This window comes from Anopheles merus, chromosome 2R (genome assembly GCF_017562075.2).
Source record: "Anopheles merus strain MAF chromosome 2R, AmerM5.1, whole genome shotgun sequence".
Taxonomy (NCBI): domain Eukaryota; kingdom Metazoa; phylum Arthropoda; class Insecta; order Diptera; family Culicidae; genus Anopheles; species Anopheles merus.
In genome coordinates this window covers 28,181,866-28,205,867 of record NC_054082.1, presented here as the reverse complement: position 1 = coordinate 28,205,867, position 24,002 = coordinate 28,181,866, and the positions used below count along the sequence as shown (strand labels likewise).

The following is a 24,002-nucleotide window of genomic DNA, read 5'->3' as shown; positions in this document are numbered from 1 at the left end:
GCCCACCACTTCGCTTGCCAAAAACAGTCAACAGGTGGGTTTTTTGGGGACAGAGGATGAGAACGCTGGGTTCCCACAGTACAGATATCTGAAGTATTGAGACACACTCAAACAGCTATAGAAACGACAATCGCAGTAGGACGGAAATATGCCCACCACACTTCAATGGCACGTCTAGTGCAGACGGCCAGGCCAGGGAGGTGTAGCTCTGGTGGAGCACGCGAAGGTAGATGAAGGTGATCGACCACTAACAAGCAGTCGTCGCAGTCTGCACTCTACCAGCTTTCGAGTGTATCGCCAGTGACAAATCGTTCCGTTTTTATGTGACAGATCGATAGCAATATCTGCACATTCAAAATAGACGCAACTCTATCCGGGGGTTATTGGTTTGAAGGAGTAAATGACGATCCTCCGTTACTATTAGACTATTGCATTGGCTTGCGCACTTGCACTGGGGTACACGTATGGTTGCGTTTTGTACATTCAACTCAAACCAGACGCTTGGCTGGAAACATAAAGCGCGATTTATCGCTATTACAGTATCATTCGCTACAGCTCCACAGCCAAAGCGAGTTGGCAAACGACTGTAAACAGCTATAGCCAACAGCTACCCACCATTCGCTTTGTTAGGGGGATGGAGTTTCGCTCCAAAAAGACTCGCTGTCGCTAGGAGGGAAATAAACTGTGGATGTCTCTTCCGGCGTATAGCAAGCATGCCATAGGCGCTTTTTTATACTACTTTTACTAGACCTCTTTCTTCCTAAGAGACTAAGAACGAACGACGAAACAACAAGAACGCCCCACAACCGCTAGGAAAGAGCAGTTGCACAAATAACAGCAAACGCGCATGCAGTTGTTAGTGCCGGTTGTGCCGGTTGTGACGGTTGTGTCGTAGGGTACTGAGTGACGCCCTTTCTTCGCAAGACTTCGCAACAACAAAAGGAGGTCAGCTGATAGCTGGGCGGTGCGTTCTGTTTGGTGAGTCATCGGGACGGCCACATTCGCCGTCTACTAAATGGTTGAATGATTAAACTTACATGCCAGCGCTGCATGCATGGAGTCATCTGCGACACAAACACACCGGCGGCCGTATTTTAATTATTCAATCTTGTAATTCCACATCAAAATATAAACCGAGAAGAAGGGCCTCTGGGGTCGTGCAACAATGTTGCAGCCATCGCGGGACAATATTCCCCCGTGGTACCCCTCGGGAAGCAGCAATCTCCATCACCAATGACACCCAAGCAGCAGCGGCCCGCACAAACATCGTGTTTTTTTCTAGTTTCCCAACTGTCCACTAGAATGCGCACGTCCGAAGGGATTTACCACTACCGGACATGCGACGTTCTCTCTCTCTCTCTCCCCTGCCACACGTCACTCATCATGGTGATCGTGATGAAAAATGGAACGTAATCAAACGTCAGATCATATCGTGGCTGAGGGGTTCGGTACATTATTGTTCACTGGGGAGGAAAATATTGAAAACTCCCGGGCACAAAATAAATTGTCATTCCGCCTGGGCACGCATTGCTACAGGTATTCCTCGGTCAGTGCTGTGTGTGTGTGTGTGTGTGTGTGTGTGTGTGATCCCCTTTGGTGAGGGTAAGGGCATATGTCACGTGTTAGCAATTATTATCGTTCGCAAGAGTGCGGCAGCGCACCACTCGTCCGTTAGATTCCTCCCGCCAGTGGTCAATCATAAGGATGGCTCGAGAGTTAAGCTTCAATGACACTCATCAGGGGGAATGGAATTCCCGAGACACACTCCAAAATACATCCCTTCCTTCTACCCCTCTTGGCAACACACAGATACCCCGCTCCCTTCACGATCAGTGCCCCATTACGGTAACAGATTATCGTGGGAGCAAGGGGGGTTAGTAGTAAAGGAGTGAACGACACACGCAACACGGTCCACCACTGCGATAAGATACTCAAGCAGCGAGATGAATGGTCGAATAATGTCCGATCCATTTTACTCCACCATTGCTGTCATGGCAGGTATTGGTTAGCCGGGGCGACCCAGCAACCCGCCAGCAGTTTGAAGGGTAGTACTCATGTACTCCGGCTATTATTGCCATTATCGAGTTATCATTATCAATCCCTGTGCATTACAAAGCAATGAGGGAGAAGGGGGATCGATGCGATCTGAAGTGCTCCTATTATTACGTATCTCTGCTTGTCAAGCCCCACGCGGTCATCCATCTAAGCGAAGGGCAGCCCAGGGCACTCCAGCGACACACGGTAGATTTATTGGCCATTGCATTGTATTGAATTGGGACGTATTTATTGGGGGCCTGGGGGTATTGTTATGATGAACGAAACCTTCATCACCAGCCATCACTGTAGCCCACGTTGTTACTAGCGATGTTGCATTCTTGAGAGGTTCCAACAAGTGCGTTTCTGAACTCCTGAATGGACTACATTTGAACATACACACAAACACACATACACACGCATCTTCGACCGACTTATAGAACATCTCTAAATTGCTGAGATATTGTCGATTATTCCAACAAAACAACATCCCCACATTGTCACTCCACTGATCTTACATAATCGAAAAGCGAATGCGGTTCTACTGGGTCCAGACGACCCGTTCGTCACTCCGCCTGGACAACACATACCCGTGGTTTTCCAATTTCAGTTTGGATGCATCAAAACAGCTCAATTAATGCCAATTAAAGAATGTACGATTGACGATCACTTTCGCCCAGCAACTGGTACGATTCGTTCCCCCCCCCCCCCAGAGATCGTGGTGACTACATGGTTTTGGTACTGGTCGGATTGTCAGCTCACCGTGGTTTTGCTCGCTTTACTGGTCATGGTTGGCACTGGACACACTGTTGCACGCTGCTACACGAACTTATAATCCAAGGTATGTGAAGACGAAACGGAACTCTAGCACCACTATTTCAATTTCACACCTTATTGAACCTCACGCATCACTAAGAGCAACCTCGAATGCCCAGAATCGCTTGATCTATATTTCCCAAAACCCCAATCCACACCACACTGATCACACATGCGAAAGTGAACTTGGAAGTCACCCACACTGCCCGGCCGAACGCACAGTATGCGGATGCGTTCGCAGGGCGGTTACACCGTATTACTAGCAGAGCAGAGACCGGGAGACACCAAACCCGACTCCTCGCGTATTGTTGTACAGTACGGTGTATCGGTACGCAACTAACACCGAGCGCGGAATGACGCGATTTGGGTGCGGGAAATTGTTTAAAAGCCAATTAAACGAACGGCTGGCCCTCTATCTCGGTGGAGAAGTGTGCAGCAGATCGTGTGTCTCTATCCCTCTATCTCGACGCACGTCAGTGTTGGTGGCTGAACCGGGTGCTCGAACCGATACCACCAACACCCCCAACGGCGGAGCACATAGGCGAGCATCATGCATATAGCGACGGTCGGCCAATGCACACGACCACCAATGTGTGGCCGCCGGCAGGGGTAGACTCATTCGGTGTGGAGATATCGTACCAGACGGCGGATTGCCAACGACCTCCGACCGACTACCAGGCGCTCTGTCTAACGTATCTTCACACTGTCGGGCATCCAAGTAGCCAAGGAGTGTTTATTGTCCAGCGTATATTGAGAAACATCACATTGCGAGTCATCAAAACAGAGTGTGGTTGGGTTGTCTATCACGATCTTGCTGTTTTCCACTGCCTGCTGTTTGCGTTGGACGCGTGGACCCGTTACAATCTTTGTATGAACAGTGATATTGGAATCAGGCATGCAAGTATGACGACTTGAAGCGTTGACCATCGAGGGCTTTAGGAAGCGTGCTGGTACTGAGTGACTTGGTGATTCTTTTGCTTTGTCCTCTAACATTGAAACTCCATTAGATGGATTCGCAAACAGGGTACGTTACGCCACCAAGCTGTCCTTAAAATAAGATTCATTGCTCATTTTAAATGCTTATCGATTCATCCCATGTTCCCCACACTTTCCGGACCGGACATCCGGAACCATTCGATCCTTTACACACGCACACAGACCCATAAACATCTTATTGGTGTTTGTTTTCAATCCCGTCATCTCCCGACTGGCGCCATCAAAGTATCCCTTCGGACGGCGAAACTCGGTCCACTGAGTCCGCCGTAGACGAAACATAAAAAAAAACTGTCCTGCTTCCACCACGGACGAGTTGGGATGATGATATGGACGGTTCAACATTACCAAGGTTGCTGTAGCAACATGCACATGCACACCCATGCGACGGTCAGCGGATGCAACGAACGAATTCCGACTCCGATCGTCGTCCCCGTCGAGAGGCGTGACATTGGCGCACCAACGCAATTTACCGCGCTGCGCTGTTGGAACGGTTTGTTAAAGCAGAGTTGAAACGGCAAAACTGGCGGTCCGAAAATCCAGGTCAATGTTAGCAACGTTGCCCCCTACGCAGGCACACTCTCCTCCAGACGGTTTGGTTGGTACCGACGCCGTTTGCAGTAGGGAGACAGCCAGACTCGATTGCACCGAACGTCAGGGAAGTGGGGGAGAGAAAAAAAGAAAGGATCCTACGTATGATGGTAATGTAAGAACAAAATACAGCAAAAGTTATATTTCCCAGTGCACTGGAAGCTCTTTTCACAACCTTCCACAGTGCATTCTTAGCAGACATTATTCATACTGATAAATATGCAACACGGTGCGTACATTATACTGTAACAACAGTCGATGATGATGATGAGGAGGAGGAGGATGGCCGAATGGTTGCAATCAATTAATGATACAATTTATGACGGCTCACGTGGCTCAGCTATTTTACCGACAGGAGGAAGAGAAGAAGAAACACCTACCCGGCGGGCCTTTTTACTGGCCATGTTGCACTACTGTCTTGCAGCTGCAGCTGGTAAACTCCGTGGGGGTTGGGAAGGAGGATAGGAACCGTTGCAATGCTTCCACAGCGATGGGAACTGTTCTCAACAACCTTCGGCAGGTGAAGAGTGAACGTTTTTATGCAAGCTTTTCACACCTCGTACTACAGTGTGCACGGTTGCTCCGATCATTCGGTTATGGACGGAAAGAACAGGACCAGAACTTAACGGAATCACTACAGGCACACGCACGCACACGCACACTGACTTAATGGATGTACAAATCGCGCAATAATGGAAATGTAACGCTTTTAAGAACACTTTAGTTTTAATTTTAGAGCCTTTTTTATGCACTTTTTTTTACATCACGCAAGCTCCAACATACTTTGGGAAAGTGCTTCTTGGAAGATTCTCGTTAAGTACACCTTTTACTTGGATACTGACACGATCGCCCGAACTCTACTGCAAGATAGGTATAATGAACACCATACACATTTGAATATTGAACCGTGCTTTCCTTAATCACTCGCCAAATCAAATGCAGCCTTTATCCCTTTTTCGGAAGCTAGCTAAGGACTGCCCATCGGATGCACGATCGTCGTGCAACGGAACGCTAAATAAGTACCACAAGGCTCATCTGCATACTACGTTGCTCGATTTGCAACACTGGAGCTGCCTTTCTTGTCGAATCTACAAAAGGAAGCGTTTGCGAGGCAGTTTTCCTTCCCTTGAAATCAAACTCCCCACCCCTTAAATTTTGACCCCCAACTCGCGGGAGATTAATCCGGGCGCAAACGCTGGTTCCTCCTGTTGGGCCTTTCACGGCAAATCACGATTACATCACGATTGTCGTCATCAGCTGGCTGGCTGTGTCTTGGTGTTCAAGTTAGCAGTTTCCAGTAACGGGGCGTATCGGGGTACGCACATTTTGGACAGCGCCTTTACAAGCCGCTTAATGACACAATGATTCGCTTCTATCTTATCATCTTCGACCCTCCTTTCCCGCGGGCAAACCCCATGGCCGCTGCACTGATAAACGGAACAGCGTGGTTCCAGCCAGGGAGGTTCTTACAAGTTCCATGTTACCAATTGCGGTAGTAACACACTTAAAGAGCGGGTTTATTTGGTTGCTTTCCCCTTCAGCACACCCTACACTCCACACCTGGTTGCACATACGCACTCCGATCGCTGTAGGAGATTAATCTACGATTCCAATCCATTCAACTGTCGCGCACCGTTGAATGATGATGAGCCTCTCTTCCCGCGGTTGGGGAAGTTGTACACAAACCACTCGAGGAGCAGAGAATTGGAATTCAGTGCCCGTGTCAGGTGACCAGTGAGACATCTTCAACACCACACCACACGAACGGGCAGCATGTCTCCATAATGAGCATCCTTTAGACGAGAAAAAGCCTTCGGAAGATACTGAGTATGAAGAGTTTCATATCCATGACACGAAGTTATCAAGAACAAGGTCAAGGTTTGCTTTGATTGCTCCAAAATATCTAACCCTCCCTCCCCAACTAAACTTCAGCAAAAATCGTACTTTTGTTCTTGGATGCCCGATTCGGATGCCAAACACCATCGGAAAGCACAACCGCACTCGACGATCGCGGAATACTGTTTACTATTTCGCTGCTCCGACTCGGCGATCACGCAAAGGCACGATCGCGTGCCCGCGTTGTGTGTTTGGTTGTTTGCTGTTTTTGCGCCCATTCATGAAAGCAACACAAACATGACCCTGTCCCTTCCGCTGCTCCACCGTTCGACAACACACACACACATACACACACACTCACTCGACACGCGGAAGGTTCACGAATGCCGTGTGGCGTCCCCATACCTAAACAGCCCCAGTGAGTTTTGTCCCCCGTTTGCTGCTGCCTCGCGCATATTTATTAGCATTGGTGCGCAGCACAAAAAAAAAACTCCCCTGGGCAAGTGAGTGGTGGGGCGACCGGTTTTGGCGCCATAACCTTCGACAGAGGCACAACACCACCACCGCCCCCAAAACGGGTTACAGCTCTCGGCCGATCGGTTCAAACGATCGTGCACATGGTGCATTTGTGTGTCACGGTATCATCGGTGGAAGGTACGGTGGAAATTCTTGCGACGCCGTGAGAGATGCTGCTGGTGGCCAGCGATCGATACTCAATGCCAATGCAACGGGCGAACGGGTGTTTTATGAAGCAAACGCCCTCAACAACGCCGGCCAAGGACGAGTGGTGTGCAGTAGGACACGGCCTGGAGAGCGTGTTGGCGTCTTGAACTCGAGAGCGAGAGAAAAGGAGAAACTGTCCCCCGTTGCATACCAGCAATTCCTTTCAACAGGCAGCAACTATTTCTCGATTTTGTTGCAAACCATGTGCCGTGCCACTCCACACAAATACCAAATCCCGATAACCGTGTGTCTAATTAGCGCGCGTTAGTCTGTAATAAAACAAACCTATTCGTGGAACACTCATTAATGCTTGGGACGATCGCAACCGATTCGATCGTGTGTACCACCGAACCCTCCAGTTCCAATCGACACACGGCACACAGATACAAACACGCTAATGCCAAAGGTATGTAATTTACCCCGCTGTTGCCGGCTGTTGATTTATGATGCCCAGGCGCGACAAACACTTCAAAGGGCCTTCCCCCTGCTCGGAACGGATTGGTGAAAGATAATCACGTTGCGATTGCGAGACCTTCAGCGGCAGCCCGCCGCATTGGGCTGATCGTCCTCTTTTGGCCTTGCTAGCTAAAACCGCACCAGCCCGCCCGCAGCATCCACACCAGCTGATTCTCTAACACACAAAAGCCAGCTAAACGATTGCCACCGATAGAATCGGAAGCAGCCGGGCACAAACAACAGCAGGCAGGCAGGCAGACCGTGCTGCTATCCAACTGTCACGTACTTTATCTGTCAAACAAGCGGCCGAAGTAAATAAATGGAACCGCAGACTACTATCGTCTGCGTTTGGCGCGCTGTTGACAAACGCCACACAAACACCAACATCACTCTGGCCCTTATCACTGCGGCGCTATTGTTCGCGCGTTAGATACTAACACCGTGGGCGAACAGTTTCGTTGTTCTTCTGCACACACCAACACACACTCACACACCCACACTTTGCAATCGATTACTTATCGATAAGGGGGCGGTAGCGGGTGATGGGGTTTCCACTTAGGTTTAAATGAGGCCTCAGGGCCTAGAAAGTGAAAACAAGGAACGAGAGCGCGTGCATCATTAGCATCAAACGCCACACACAAAGAACCGATCAGTCGATTCGTCGTAGGCCGCCACAGCACACCGACCGAAATAGGCTTGGGCAATTCGGTTCGTTTCCATGAACGTGAACGTACCAGTTCTTTCATTTAGATGAACTGAACGTGAATCGCAATTCATTCGTTCATTTCAATTGAAGAAAATAAGGTAAATTGTTTCATTTTGCAAGAAGAACATTATAAGTGTATTGCATCTTGAAAATTATTAGAGAGACCAGGAATATCGTTATTACGATTGGTAGGAAGTTCTTTACATTAACGTTCTGGTATTACGGTTCACGTTCATATTTGTATGGCGGGAATGAACGTCCTAGCGTACTAGGACGTTCTTTATTTCGACGGATAGTTCGTTCTTTTCGTGAATGTCCTGGTCATACGATTCACGTTCATATTTGTATGGAGGGAATGAACGACTTGGACGTTCTTTATTTCGACGGATAGGTCATTCTTTTCGTGAACGTCTTGGTATTACGGTTCACGTTCATATTTGTATGGGGGAAATGAACGACCTGACGTACTATAACGTTCGTTATTTCGGCGGGTAGGACGTTATTTTGATGACCAACTCAGTACATTATGATTTATAAAGAATCGATGAACGTTGATTAGATGAACGTAGGTCGTTCGTTCTTTAGGATGAATTGAATGAATCGTACAGTTCTGGTACTTGAGACACAACTCTAGACCGAAACGAGGTCAGTTAGCTCTCCGATGACTAACTCTCACACACACCCATACAAACAGATTCGGATCGATGCGACTCGATAAATGCATATTGAGCGCACAAGGTTAATACGGTTAATATACACAATGGGCGGGATGGGGTAAGCGTGTATCGATCGGACACACAGTGCCGCGCACAACAGCGCGGCATAGCGTCATACGGCCGAATACTAATGAGGGTTGTGGAGGAAAAAAACGCAATCATCCACAGACAAAGACGACACAATTGCGCCCAATTTTACGACTGCCACTACCACCACCACTACCACCAACGGCGAGAGCGACCCTCCGTTGCAGTGCCATCACAGAATCACAGCCGAAATCTCTTTTCGAGAGATCGAGCGACGTAATTTGGGCACAATCAGGGCGCGTTCTTAGTAGCGTGACGAAGACGGGTCACTACTACACCTGATTCTCGGCACACTAACATACACATAGCATCCACGATCACTGCGCGTAATTAGGCCACCCCGGTCTAACACGCCCGCGCCATCCAACGTCGGTGGCGCAGGAGATACACACCTTGACCATGCTTGTTTTGATGCCGTTTGCGCTTCTATCGCTGGTGTGCGGCGAGTACTACCACCACCACCACCACCACAGAGCCTGAGAAGCACCACTCAGAAACAGCTGTTTGCTATGGTGGTGTGAGCGACCGACCGACCGCACACCATCACAGTAGGCCGAAATGTTTCTGTGTGTGCAAACGCTGCTCCTCGCTTGGCACGTTTGTTTTGGCTTGATTTGTTTGTTTGATGACCCCCGCTAGCTGGCTGCTGCTGCTGCTGCTGCTGAGTTCTCGAGAGCCCTGATGTTTTCTTGTGTGCCGTCCCGTGTCTCTCGCATCCGGGGCAATAGAGCGACGATATATTGTGCGCACAAAGCCATTTACTGCGCGGCGTATAAATAATTCAAATTAAAGATTCATTCTTTTGGGGAGTGTAAAAAACAAAGAATGAAATTACAAGATCCTGTTTGTTTTTGTTCTTCTTCAGAATGATCAAGCAATTTTTGTACCGAAAATAAAGGGCTCCACCCTCCCCAGCGGAGGGATCTTTCGTGAGCGAATCACTCAAATCGCGCAAGCGACCGGCGCAGTAGCGAGCAGTGTCGATGCTGTCGATGATCGCGGTGGCCACAACACACATCGCACAAAACATCGCACCCTGAGCGTGTATATATAGTTAAGTCGATCGCCGACGATGGCACGCAACACACAAGGGCGGCTGCCGATCCCTTCGCGCGTGTCCCATGCCGTGCGCGCATACCTTCTACAAAACACGGGGAGGGAGAGTTTTTTTCGCTCCGCGTCCCATAGGTCGTGATAACCCGTGCACCGTCGTGTCATGCTCTTGTTTGATTTTGCCCTGCCTTCTCCACCGGAAAGGATTCTTTTTTTATCCGCTTTTTTATTAACGCGGCGCTGGTGGCGGTGGGGGTTTAGGGGTTACGCGCTCTTGTTTGAGGGTCGGGATGGGCCGCCGACCGTGATTCACTGGTCGGTCGTGCGCGCGCTCAGAACAAAATTTTGTGATTTCTCACACACTCACACATACAGACACGGTGATAGACTTTAGGGGTGAAAATCTCTCTGAGGAATTCACACAGTGTAATGGACCACCTACGTGGAGGATGGTGATCGTTTCGCTTAGTGAGAGAGAGCTTCCCAAGCATTTGTCTGGTTCACCATCTCTTCCCCTAGACAGCATAAAGAGTAACAACGCTGTAACAACGGGTGGACAGACATGACTCAAGCATAAAAAACCGCCGACTGCATTGCTGCGCGTAGCATTGCAACGAAGAATTCTACCTCACATTGTGACACACGGACGGTGGCTTCGTTACGGAACCGGACGGCAGTCGGACGGATTAAAACCACCCCCAACGACCCTCCCTCGCGTCGTAATTTGGAGCAAATTACGGTGCCACTCAGCAGCAAGTCGGACCGATACAGACACTGGAGCAAGGCGATCGATTTGAAGACCGTTTCGTACCGGACAGAGAGAGAGAGAGAGAGAGCTACAACTGGTCTGCTGGTGCTGCTGCGCAAAGCAAAAACACCTTCCGGATAGAAAATTGTCGAGGGCAGGAATAAAATGAACAGATGTCGACTCGCACGCTCTCCCACTCCCAGCTCCTCGCTCTTTCTATTAACCATATACGACCGGTCCCTAGTGCAGCATACCGTTAATGCACCTGACTAGCCAGAACAAAGTCCATTACAACAAGCACAAGCAGCACAAGCAGCACCGTCCTTTCTTCGGTGCTAACAGAACAACAGAACACGCGCGCGCATTTCTATGTCTTGACCGCACTGCTACCAACCGAGAGAAGCACAACACACACACACACACGCTGGCCCCCGGCTATGGTGGTTCACCTGAGGGCAGAAACGACTGTCCGACCGTTTTGGTTGGTCCCGAATAAAACCGCGCAAGGGAGATCCTTCGACACACGACGATCGGTGTGAACGGTGGGCGAAAAACTGATTTAGCGGAAAATGCGAACCACCAGCTCTACGCCACGGTACCGCGGATTCGGTCACGATCGGGGTTCGCTCGCGAACTACCACCACCACCGTCCCTTGGCGAGCGCGAGGTTAGAGGGTGCCGTCCACTACGGACAGGGTAGTAGTATGGGTGTTGCTATACGGTTGTGTGCCGCTGGGTGCCAGCTACGCGACAGCGGTAGTGGCCGTCTACTACTACTACTACTACTGCCGGTTTTAGGGTTACAGAAGACACACACACTAACAACAGTGGAGTAGGGCGACGAGAGCGTATGGTACCGCACTACAATATCTTCTTTTTCTTGTTTGTTCGTGCTCGGTCCTTTTCACACTTCACGCGCAGCAACCCCCTACTAGGAGGGTCGGGAGGGGGTTTTTAATGCGGCTTGTCGGGTCGGTCTTGGGTATAAATAACAAAACATCACACCCGCATACAAAACGCAAACATTCGGCGAGAGCGAGAGAGAACAACTGAGCAGCAACGCAATTCAACCCCTACCCTGCGCCTCTACTAGGGAAAGGTGATAATGCGAACGCACTCATACGCTTCGAGAGGGGGGGGGGGGGGTTGGGGTTGGGGAGGTAAGACGATGCGAAGGTTTTGTGAGTGGTCGCGCAGAACGCATTGCAACAGTGCGCGCCTTTAGGTCTCTCTCGCTCTAATTGTCTCTCCCTTCGATCTCAGTGGGGGAGTTGCTCTCCTTTTTGGCTCTCCACCCCCAAGCGCACTCTCTCTCTCTCTCTCTCTCTCTCTCTAGTTGATCATGACGTCGTAAACGTCGGATGTGTGGAGATCCGTGACAGATTTAGTACACCATGGATTGAAAAGTTAGTGGAATGATGAAGAAAGTGAATGTGGAAACTAAGTACCATCGGAAAGGGAAACGAACCATGTTAAGTTTTGTAGGAGCTTTCCAATTGTATCACAATACCACATAGCCACTCGCATCATGTTGTGATTTTTTCGAATAAAAGTAAACATGTTTTTTCCAATCATTATTTCTTTCATTGAAGGGAAAGAAATGACATGGTTCCTTCTCATGAAAGAAGAAATCAGAATATTTTATTTTTGTAATTGACATACAAATTCCCAAGTTTTCAGAAAAGAAATATAAACCATCAAACTAATTTACATTCATATTCTAACCGGGATAATTACTGTACACACCTTATAAATATTTACTATAAGATGTAATGATTTTTAGATAAGTTAGGAAAAGGAAAAAAGGGCAGCCATTACAATCATCATCATCATGTACGGCGATCTCAACCACCCAAATAGTCAGCTCGAACTCCATAGCTGATTTGAGGCTGTTTAAAGAAAAATCGTTCCGATGTCGAACTTTGTGGGTGATTAGCACTATGTGTAGGGTTCATAATAGAACTTTAAGGCTCGTTAAGAACGTGTACCGAACATGGTGGAACTTCATAGCTTTTTAATGTATGACATCGATACAAGGTGGCTCTTGTCAAAGTGTCAAAGACTGACGCCGTCAATCATCTCATTGTTGCTGCATAAGTTAGATTCGTTAATTGAAGATAGAATATTGAGTGAAGTGATTGTGATTGTACAGTAAATTGTGTGAAATTTTGTGTAATTCATCAATACAAAGGATTTCAAAATATACACATGTGCTTAAACGAAACAAATCTTGTTGTTTATTTCATCGATGACGCTTGCTTGAAAATAAAACACGAAGAAAAATAATCCCTGGCACCGTGGCATAAGGAGGCTGCTTAAGCTCTATTTGAAAGACCCACCTGGAACTTTGACGCTCTTTATCTGCTCCAAATGGCGAATTCAAGCAGCGATCTTTAGCATGCCAAAATTAGCAGCTTAAGCAAGTTTGGCTATTTGGGCACTGTCGTGCAGCTTATTAAGCTTATTAAGCCACCGAGACAAAGACATTGTGGACGTATTTTGTATTTTTAAAGTAAAAAAAAAGATAAAAGACGATTTTAAAAGGCTTGTGCTAAATCAATCTTGAGGATAAGCTCTTTGAGACATCTTAAAGGCGAGACTTTAATGGAATTAGCTCGAAATTTCGAGCGAAAATCAGAGGGAAGTTTCTAGGGAATATCCCAAATAGCCAGAATTGCTTAAGCAGCTCATTTTGGCACGCTAAAGATCGCTGCTCTAATTCGCCTTTTGCAGTAGATAAACAGCATCAAAGTTCTATGTGGGTCTTTCAAACAGCGCCTAAGCAGCTTCCTTATGCCACGATTCCAGGGATTATTTTTCTGTGTGTTTTATTTTCAAGCAAGCGTCATCGATGAAATAAACAACAAGATTTGTTTCGTTTAAACACATATGTATATTTTTAAAACTTTTGTATTGATGAATTACACAAAATTTTACACAATTTACTGATAATTCACAATCACTTCACTCAATATTCCTTCTTTAATTAACTTATCTAACTTGTACAGCAGCAATGAGATGATTGACGGCGTCTCTCTTTGACACTTTGACAAGATCCACCTTGTACCGATGTCATGCATTAAAAAGCTATAAAGTTCCACCAAGTTCGGTACACACTCTTAACAAGCCTTAAGGTTCTATCATGAACCCTACACATAGTGCTAATCAGCCGCAAAGTTCCAAAGAGTACCATGTGCCTGTTAAAAAGCTCCATAGTTCCGCAAAGTACCGTCTATCTCTTAATCAGCCACAAGGTACGACATCGGAACGATTTTTCGTTAAACAGCCCTAAATCAGCTATAAAGTACAAGCTGGCTATTTGGGATGCCACCTAGGAAGTGAAGGCAACAAGATGGCTAAGAAGCATCTTCTCTACACGACGAAATAAACGACTGGTATACGAAGGGTTGAGACTTTGTGTGGTTTTGAACACACCAGCAACATACCAAGAGCGTAAAGCCGGTTGTAGCGCCGGATAAGTAGATAAGTGAGACAGCTGTGTGAGGAACCTTGTTTGAAGTAAAAATGTAACAAATCCTCGAATACCTCGATACGTCGATTTTTTTTTCTCCAGCTTTATCTAGGTAGCTTATCAAGCAATGGATTTGGCCGATTGCGCTAACGATGACGACGCGCCCGTGTGACGCGTTCGAACCAGTGACGCGATGATCATTTGCCACTTAATACCAGTAGCGACATTGCGAGGCAGTCCGCCGGCCGTTTGTAACGCCTATAGTAACGCTTTGGTAACGTAAAACAAATCGCAACGATTTAGTCAAAACAAATGAAACCACTACCGATTTGATCGTGTACCGCATCAAAGTGATAAACTTGAATAAACAAATGCTTATATGATCATCAGCAGGCACCGGGATTTGATAAAAATAGACAATTTCAATTGAAATTACTTCGCAGGATCTTAGCTTACATCGTTATCCGAGGCATACGTGTTAAGTTCACAACGATAATCCACTTTTTTTATATTGACATAACATACATCCAGAGTACGCCATTTGCCTCGCACGATGGTAAAATATAAATCAATAAAAATTGCCAACGACCAACGTAACCGGGCTCTTAGTGAGTCCCATTCCAAACCGACGTAGGTTGGTCTGATGACAAAACAGAAACGTCACTGACAGCTAATGATATCAATAAACATCAGAAGAAAAGATGGACAGGCCAATGAAAATGAAGGCATGTTAGAAAATTCGCACATTCTGTTTGAAAATAAATGCGCTCAGTTACGGTGCTACTTTGTCCATTACGGAGCGGAGAGAGAGGAGTGATGAAACGTCTGAATAAAATGCTAACTACGCCATGCCCATGGCTGCAGATGTGATATTAGAAACAATAGATTAGAGACAGCTATAGTTAAGCTGCCTACTGTTCCCATGGAAATCTTTCCACCGTCAGCGGCTGCAAGGAAACGTTCCAATATAAGGCGTCGCCGAACCGAAGCTGCCCCGAAGGAACAAACGCGGCTGTGTCTTCGGACGGGCGCTCCACTCGTAGCAACAACGAAACAAGTTGATGCAACCATTTAGCACGCTAAATGGATTTTCGCTTCCTTTTATTCGTTTACCGATCGTCCCAGCTCGACAATCCAACCAGCGACCTGGCTCGAGGCAGTAACCGATCCCGATGGGCTATTAATTTGCACACTAAACAGCCACACGCTGGCGAGTTTCGGAGGCTTGATAGGGGAGGGAAAGGAGAAAAAGGATCGGTCTCCTCCCACAGGGCAGTTCGTTTCGTCAGTCGCGAATAAACAGGGCAAGAGCTTTATTGCTGCGGGCGGGAAATGGGGTATGATATGGTGCTAAACGCACCTCAAATGTTCATCAAGCAACATCCAATTCGTATGTAATCGTGATATGGGAAACGGACTGTCTTTTTTTTTTTGGCGCACAACAAAAAGGAAGTACAAATTGTAAATGTAAATTAACAGTTTAGCTATCCCCAGGTAATGAGCCAAACGCAATCAAAGATTCAGCATAAGGTGGTAACACGGGTGAAACTGGCTCAACAAAAGTGCTGCTGCTGCTGCTGCTGACGTACTGGACGTGTTCGTGCTGGAGGCTCGTTACGAAAGGATAAGGAAGATAAAGCACACGCCACTCCCACACCACCACTACCCCGTCATCACCACCGTCGCCGGCACAAAACGATGCAAATAGATAATTAGTTGAAAAAATAGAAACTTATCACGCTTGGCGCGTCATGATCGCCGCATCACAAATACGGTAAAAAGAGCCTTCTTGCTTGCCACCCAGTGGACACGTGGCGACACGTATTGGTTCTGGGAACTGTTTGATTGGGCCCGGGTCGTAGCAATAGTTACAATTTTTCAAAGCTACAGCCAGCCTCTGCAACAGTGGCACACATTAAAGCCACACAGTAGCGTGTTGTTGTTGTTGTTGTTGATTAGCTGGAGTGACCAGGGCCACACAGTCACACAGGCCACGTTTGTTTGGATGTGTAATTTAAGATGAACTTTTTGATAAAAATATTTGCCTTTTGCATTCTCACTGGATCGATACTGGTCACTCGTTTATAGGCAGATGGCCCCGAATCGGTATGTACCATTTGCGCGAGAGCATGTGTATTATTTGTGGACTTTGGTTTTGCATGTACAACCATTGAAATAGATAAAATGATACCTTTGCTAAGGCAAATTTTGCATACATTATAAATCCACTAGCAATCGTTTCAAAACGACTTTCAGGTGTTCTCTTTCCGCAAGGTAGATACTTATATTTGTTTTCCAATTAGAATTGTAATATGGAACGCAAAATAATTGGTAATCTCTTACTACTTGCTCCTCCTCAACTCATTTTGAAAGCAAATAAGATATTCAGATACCTCGGATGTTTGTACAATCGTACAACCTTTATCACACGCCACACTGCGTTTGTCAGATGTCTGACTAGCCCACAAGGACGAAAGAAAGGCGTCCAGCGACTACATCTGATTCTCGTTTAGCTGGAAATGGTTTGTTTTTAATAATTTAAGCTCGCTCGTAAAAATAAGTTAGTCAGCATGATGATGAAGCCGGACCCGACCCGATCCCGGCGAGCTGTCGTTTCCCTTGTCCAGAAGCTTTGAAGGCTATTAAATTTCCGCCCAGCCATGCCAAAGCCGCCATTGCAGGCAGGCAGACAGGCAATGACAAAGAGTCATAATGCCTTGACAAAGAGATGATTCGTTGAAAGCGGCAGTAGTAGTTGGTGTGCCGGTATGTGTATGCGATGCGACTACAGGCTGTTGTCTAGTCCTTTGTGTCCAGCGTACAGTGAAGGTCCAACATATTACCTCTTTGGTGAAATGTCTCAAAATAGTATAGGTCGTAAGTTTACCATTCCCGCTGCGTGCTCTTAATTATGACTTCAAGGGTGGCCCAACAGTTCAATACTCATTTAGACAGCCTCGGTGGTAAGAGCTGTAACATTTCCGTTGCGTAGTTGAAACATAGAAATCCTTAAGATGAAGTAAGTTGCATAATTGTTACACCAAGAAAAAGGATAGTCAATGTTGAGTTACTCTCTTTGTTTGATGTCACAACTAAGAGCGAATTGAGTGAAAAAATCGTATTGCAAAATATCTATAAGGAAATAAGTAAAACCTCTTCTTCTTTGATAACATGCAACGTGATAGACTTATATATGGACCTGGCTAGTTTATTTCAAATGGATGGCTTTCTTTAACTTCTAGTAGGGAATAACAATAATAATTACCAAGAATTCATGCTTTAACTAGGAGACTGACTTGTTGATGTTGGGACGTAAAGCTTCAAAGTATCAACGGATAGATAGACAAAACTAAAAAAGCACCAACTTTGAGCATTGATGGAGCTATCGTATTACTAAAAAAACACAACGCATTCCCTATTAGGCAGCCAGAAGTATTGAATTACTCTAAAGCTTATGTTTTTGTTTATTCCAGAAAAATAGTCCAATTATGTTCAAGGTAATCTTAATTAAAAATTCCATTTCTAACATGGAAAACATTTCATTCGTTGCTGTAACAATGAAATTTGAGATTGAGGTTAAATTAGGACGCAATTTCAACCACAACTCTGCCGCTACATACACTGGTTGAGATTTTGTGCACCATTATACAGGGCTTTTCGTATCAGTTTCGAATGTAAACATTGTTATTCACCGCGTGCAAGATGTTAATACACTTCAATTAGATATTTCTTTTCCATCATCAAATTTCCTTCATTAATTTCTTCAATATGATTTTCAACACGCCTCATGCTGGATTGAGTTTATTGAGTACATTTCAATACATGCTGGATTGAGTTTGACATTTATTTGTTGTGTTGAAAATCATGTGTAAAAATTGAAATTTCATTATCAAGTAAATATACCATTTGACAGTTGTTGAAAATCATCTTGAAGGCAGTGAATGATTATGTGCATAGATTTTGTTCCCAAGTTACGCGTTTTTTTTTGCGTTCCTGGGCAATCCGCGTAACTCGAATCGCGGTTTAAAGCCAAAATACAATTGATTACTCGGTATTTGAAATTCAATTTAATATTTTGATACACTTTACCCTTTATACGATTCGTTCTGATATTTTTTGGGTTTTAAATGAATAGAATTTATTGACAAAAAATGCAATTTATACCGGAATTGTCAATTACTGAACCAAATTGTACTTTTGGTACTTTTTGGTTTGACATTAGATGTGTCAAATTCAGAAAACCGCGTATCTCCGAATCCGCGTAAGTCGAGAACCGCGGTTCTCGGGAACAGACTGTATTCGAAAGTGTCTTCGAAACCCCTGTATTTGTGATGTGTTGAAAATCATGTGTAAAAATTGAAAATTAATATTGAATCAAATACACCGTTTGACAGCTGTTGAAAAACATCTTGGATGCGGTGAATAATTATGTACATATTCGAAGGTGATTTGAAAAACCGTGTAAATTAACATGATAAACAAACAAGCAAATAGCTTGATGAAAATAGATGACAAAAACATTACAAACAGGTGGCCATTTAAAATAACATGAATAACAAAACATATGAACCCAATGCTACATAAACTGCCAGCGTATATTGGCTCTATATATTGTTTCAATTCTTGTTGATATTATGTGCCATAAAACTCTCACCGAAATTAAATGCCGTACATCACTGTACATTAGTTCTCGCTAACAAACAGTTAACTGGACTGCTCCTCTCACCCCACTACCATCCCCCCGAAAGATAACACCCAGTGCGCACACGTGTTGCAACACCCCCTCTTGCCCTAGGATAGCCACCCCGTCACTCTATTCGCATAAACGGTGGGAAGCGGCGCTTTTTTAGGAACATAAAATCCACAGCTACATTGTACAAACCGAGAGAAAAAAGCACAGACGGAAGCGAAGAAAGCGAAGAAATGCTCCGCCAGCCAAAGCGAGCAGTAATGTAGTAGCGTCATCATCATCAGCTTCATTTAATATCTCACTCGATCATGGCGACAGCACACTGTTGCACGTGCGAGCGAGCCAGCGGAGAACCGCGTCCACGCGCGGCGGTGCTTGGGTGCTTGGGTGTTGGGTTCGTACTAGTGTTCACACCGCGTTACGGATGGGAGAAGAGAATGAATGGATGGAAATGAAAACTGCAAGCGTGATAGCGCAGCAGACCAGTTCCGGGAAAGACGGCAGCGATTCGTATGCTTATTATAATGGGAGAGCCGTAGACAGGCAATCGTGAGAAGGGCTGATGTTTGGAAAGGAAAACAAAAACAACAAAACACAGCCACACATACGCTCACATTCCACCACATTTGCATTCCGAAATCGTCCACGCGTCGGTTAACTTACTTCCCACCCTTCCCATCGCACACACTCCATATCCCTGTGTGAAACTGATATGTTGAGTAAGTCCCCTCTCCCCCCCTCCCCTTCCGTCCACCGCCAACTTCGCCCCATCGAAACTGTTGGCGCGTGGACCCTTTCCGCCAGTGCTTGCTACGCTTTTCGCAGGACATTCGACGCACATTCTTCTTTCTGCGCCGTTCTCTAATGCAAACTATAAACACCCTGACTCACACACACACAGAGCAGGCGATGGCGCATTTGTGAAGCGAAAATGCAAACAACAACAAGCCCCCGCTGACTCTTGCTGCGTACGTCCATACAGACACAACTGGGGTGGGGAAAGAAGGGAGGGGGGGGGGTGAACAAAACCGAGACAACGAAACTGCGCGACGCAACACGGCGAAGCGAATGCGCAAAGAGAGAACGCTAAACGCCTTTAACATTTATGAATGAATGAATGAAGCGAGGCCAAAGGATTTCGTCCCCGCCATGGCCTCCCTGCCCTGCTCCCCTACTTACCACTAGGAAGCGATCCGAGCGCATCGGGATGATGCCTCCATCGTCGTCCTCCTCCTCCTCGCCGCCGCCGGCCTGGCCGCCACCCTGTTCCGCATCCTCCTGGCTCGCAGCTTGACCCATTTTTCTTCCTACTCTCTCTCTCTCTCTCTCTCTCGCTCCCTCTCTCTCTCTCACACACACACTCACACTCGCACGAATGAAGCACTATCCCTCCCCGTTTCCCGCTCTGGAAAGACCGCTATGGATGGATGGGAGAACCGATGGGAGGCGGTCGGATGGATTGGATTGATTGGCGCTGGGTAGCGGAAACGAGGCCAACCTTCCACCGAACCCTCGCGCTTGGCCCTTTCTTGTTTTAGGCTGTAGGGTGCTTTTTCTACCACCACCTCGGCACGGCACTGCCACCGAAGGACATGGCTTGCCCGATACACACTCACTCTCACACGCACACACACACACTCTTCCAGCAAGGATGCACAACAACGACTTCTGCTCTGTTTGACACTTTGTATTATTGCGTAAATTACGCCACCTCTGCGTGCCACCGCCAAAACTAAAGGGGTTTTGGAGGAGCCACACACACACACACACACCACGCACAGCACACACTTTCAGAGCAACACAACGACACAACTGCTCGGTCAGCGACTGCTACGATATGGCACTGCACTTTCCCGTTATGCGCTCGTTATGCTACTACAGCCCCCACCCCGCACGTGGGCAGCCCGACGACGATGGTGAAAGAAACGGCGGCGACGACGACAGCAGTAGGGAGCTGAACTGTAAACCGGGAGAGCAGAAACGAAAAGATGGAACACAAAAAGAACGCAACATAATTACAATCTTTTTACTGGAGGGAAATGCTGGGTTTTTTTTTCGGAGGTTTCCGAGGTGTTCCTGTTGGGGGTTGAAGCAGAACCTGCACCGCGGCGCGCTGGGGTGTGTTTTCCGTGAAACAAACCCCCGGGGCCTGCGAGTGTGCACAGAGCACTGGTACAGTCGCACACACTCGTGCTAGTAGCACTGGCACCGAGCACTGAACAAGAAACGGGATAACGCGCACACACACGCTCGTGTCCTGCGATCCTGGAACGAGGGAGCAGCTTCTGGAGTTCGGGCGCACACCCAGACATGCACACTCATCCAATCAGACACCCTTCGAAAAGGACTCAAAAGTGCACACACACACACACACCTGCAATGGGGATATCCAAAACACGGCTCACAATCAATTAACCTCTCTCGCTCTCACTCTCGCTCGCTCTCTTCGCGAGTGGTACGGTAGTCTGGCGTGTGAATCCTGTTTATCGCAGCCAACTGTGATTTTTGCATTCAAGCCGCCGCCGCGTACCAACCGTACGATGTTCTTCCGGTGCGCCTTTTTACCACTGTGTGCCCAGCTGTGTGTGTGTGTGTGTGTGTGTGTGTGTGTGTGTGTGTGTGTGTGTGTGTGTGTGTGTGTGTGTGTGTGTTCACACAAATTTTTTTGAAAAAGGCGTTCGGTGGTGCGACCTCCGGCCACTGTCCCGGCCACCCAACTCAAGTCAATCGATTATCCTTCACGCTCGCGTGTATCCTTTTTCACACTGGCCGTTACCGTACAACGGTAGCGCAATACAGGAAGCAGCAGCACACACACACACAGACACACACACTTTTATGAACTGATTTGCACGGCTCAACGTACGCAACTACACCGCACACGGGTCGACTGCAACTGCTGCAATACCGCATGGTGGTGGCTGCACCTGAAGGGCAATAAAACAAACCCCTTGGACGACGTCCCCTTGCTTCCACCCTGCCTTTGCCGGAACCCCCGGAGCCCTCTTCTGGGACCTTCTGCTGGAAACCGAAAACCGACACACGATATAATCGAGTAGCACGATGAGCACGATATTTTGCTGCTGGTGCGCCCGTACTACACGCGGCAATGGGCTCGTTCAGTTGTGTTACTGTTTCTTCTTTTTCCTCTTCTTTTTCTCCAGCTCTTTGCGCTCTCCTGTGCGTTATCATCTGGTACCTGGGTTACAGGCCGCCGCGTTGCGATTTCCGTTCCCTTTCGATTTTGGGGGCCGTTCCCCACTTTATTGCGCCCGGCCGCCACTGCCCGATGATACGGCTCTCTGATATCGTGCCGTCGCTCGAACGGCGGGGGAAAGGGAAAGGGGTCGACCCCTCCAGAAAAAAACCCGCGACCCAAGTGTGCGCGCAGGTTGCACCAAAATTTATGAGCGTGGTACGACGGCCCGATTAAAGGATTAACACGACGGCTGGCAAGACACGGCCGCACACACACACGGTCCGAACGGTCGAAAACGTAGCGCCACCACTCGTGCCATTTTTGCCAAAAATTATTGTGGGCTCCGCTCCACAAACATAAACAAGAGAGCGCCGCTGGAGCGCGTGCAGGGAGCGAACGAGAAGGTGAGAGAAACCGTTGTTTCTGTTTCTTTCCCTCGCTGTTGCAATAATTATGGCAACAGGGCGCGGGTTGTGGGTACCTTGGGTTTGGAACTAAATCTACAGCTTGCATGTATGCACCTTGGGCGAATGTCAACGCGCGCGCTCGGTAGGGTTTCGTGCAGTTTGCTCACTTGTTCGAGCAGTGCGCGTGCAGCGCGTGCAGCGAGGTGTAAGTGGATTTTTGTGCTCTTTTGAACAGATTCGTTTGCATCATTTTAGTTGTGTTTCTTTCCATTTTTGCAACCACTTTTACACAATTGTGATGAGTGTAGTTGTATTTGTCATCATGAGTGAACAATAGCTTTCACTTCCCTAGCATTTCTCTTCAGAAGATTCTTTTCTGGAAAAATTAAAAGTTATATTTCTTTTTCACTATTATTAACAGTACTTTTGATTATAGAAAAAAAACGTATGTAAAGTATACATTCGAGACGGGGCAGAGATTTATATGAAATTATATGAAAAATAAAATAAAACAAAAAGGTAAAGAAAGAATTATCACATTATGTATATCGAAGTGTTCAGGTTCCGTGCAAACTCACGTGTGCTCAGCAGCACACGGTGAAAGCAGTTTCAACGGGTACAACATTTATCGGCTAAAAAGGTGTACGATGATCATGATCTGGATGAACGAAACGCTGAATCTGTTTGTAACGAATTGCCTTACCGGATGCCTTTGTTTAGCCTTCTCTGTCTCTCTCTCGCTCTCGTTCTCTTTACAATTCACTCACGAAAATAATAGTTGTCAATATGAGTCAACCCGGAACGGAACCGCAGTTAAAAGGTGATCTATGCTATATATGGTTTTTCCTTTTAGTATTCCCATTTTGTCTTACAGGCCAAAGATGAACCAGCATATGCAAATGTAAGCAGTGCTGGTGCGGTGCGTCGCATAGGTACGTTCAGTTTTTACATGATAGTTTTAACATTTGTTTTTTTTTGTATGAGAGCAATTGTATATCCTTTGCTAACCCGGGTATAATGTGATACATCTATACCAATTCGCACCTACTCAAGAATTCAGAGATGAGAGAAAAAATTTAAACATAATTAATATTGTAGTTGCATTACGCCAACCAGTACTACGCTGTAACGGTCCATAAAGTTATCCATCCGATTCGCTAACAATGCTAAGGTACGAAAAAAATGCGTTTTGCTTTAAATTTAAAATATTTACGGCCATACCATGTTCCTCCGGGAAGAGAAAAGAGAGACGGAAAGAGTGATAGAGAGAAAGCGAGAGATAGCGAGAGACAAAAGCTGCGCGATTTGAAAAAACACACAAATGTCTAACGCGCGCAAAAACAAAAGAACGCACCTTTGTCCGGTATAGCAGGTAGTAGGCGACAGGCAAGTCAACGGAAGCGTGCACTGCACGCTGCAACGTGACTCACCAGGCGTATATGAATCGTTCGTTGGTGTAATATGCATAGGAAAGT

The 24,002-nt window shown here is 46.8% G+C and overlaps 1 protein-coding gene across 15 annotated transcripts in view; it reads right to left on the bottom strand.

The window, feature by feature from the left end:
- LOC121602163 (monocarboxylate transporter 14-like) overlaps positions 1-22,442 on the bottom strand; it is a 34,061-nt gene extending 11,619 nt beyond the window's left edge. For 2 of the 15 annotated variants that reach the window (XM_041930920.1, XM_041930940.1), the window contains exons 1-2: positions 21,020-21,130; positions 20,101-20,880 (exon numbers count right to left, since the gene is read on the bottom strand). In XM_041930920.1, the coding sequence (XP_041786854.1) occupies positions 20,101-20,220 (120 nt within the window). In that variant the 5' untranslated portion in view covers positions 20,221-20,880; positions 21,020-21,130. The other 13 variants (XM_041930924.1, XM_041930928.1, XM_041930938.1 and 10 more) reach the window with 13 other exon arrangements.
- Between the last annotated feature and the right edge of the window lie 1,560 nt (positions 22,443-24,002).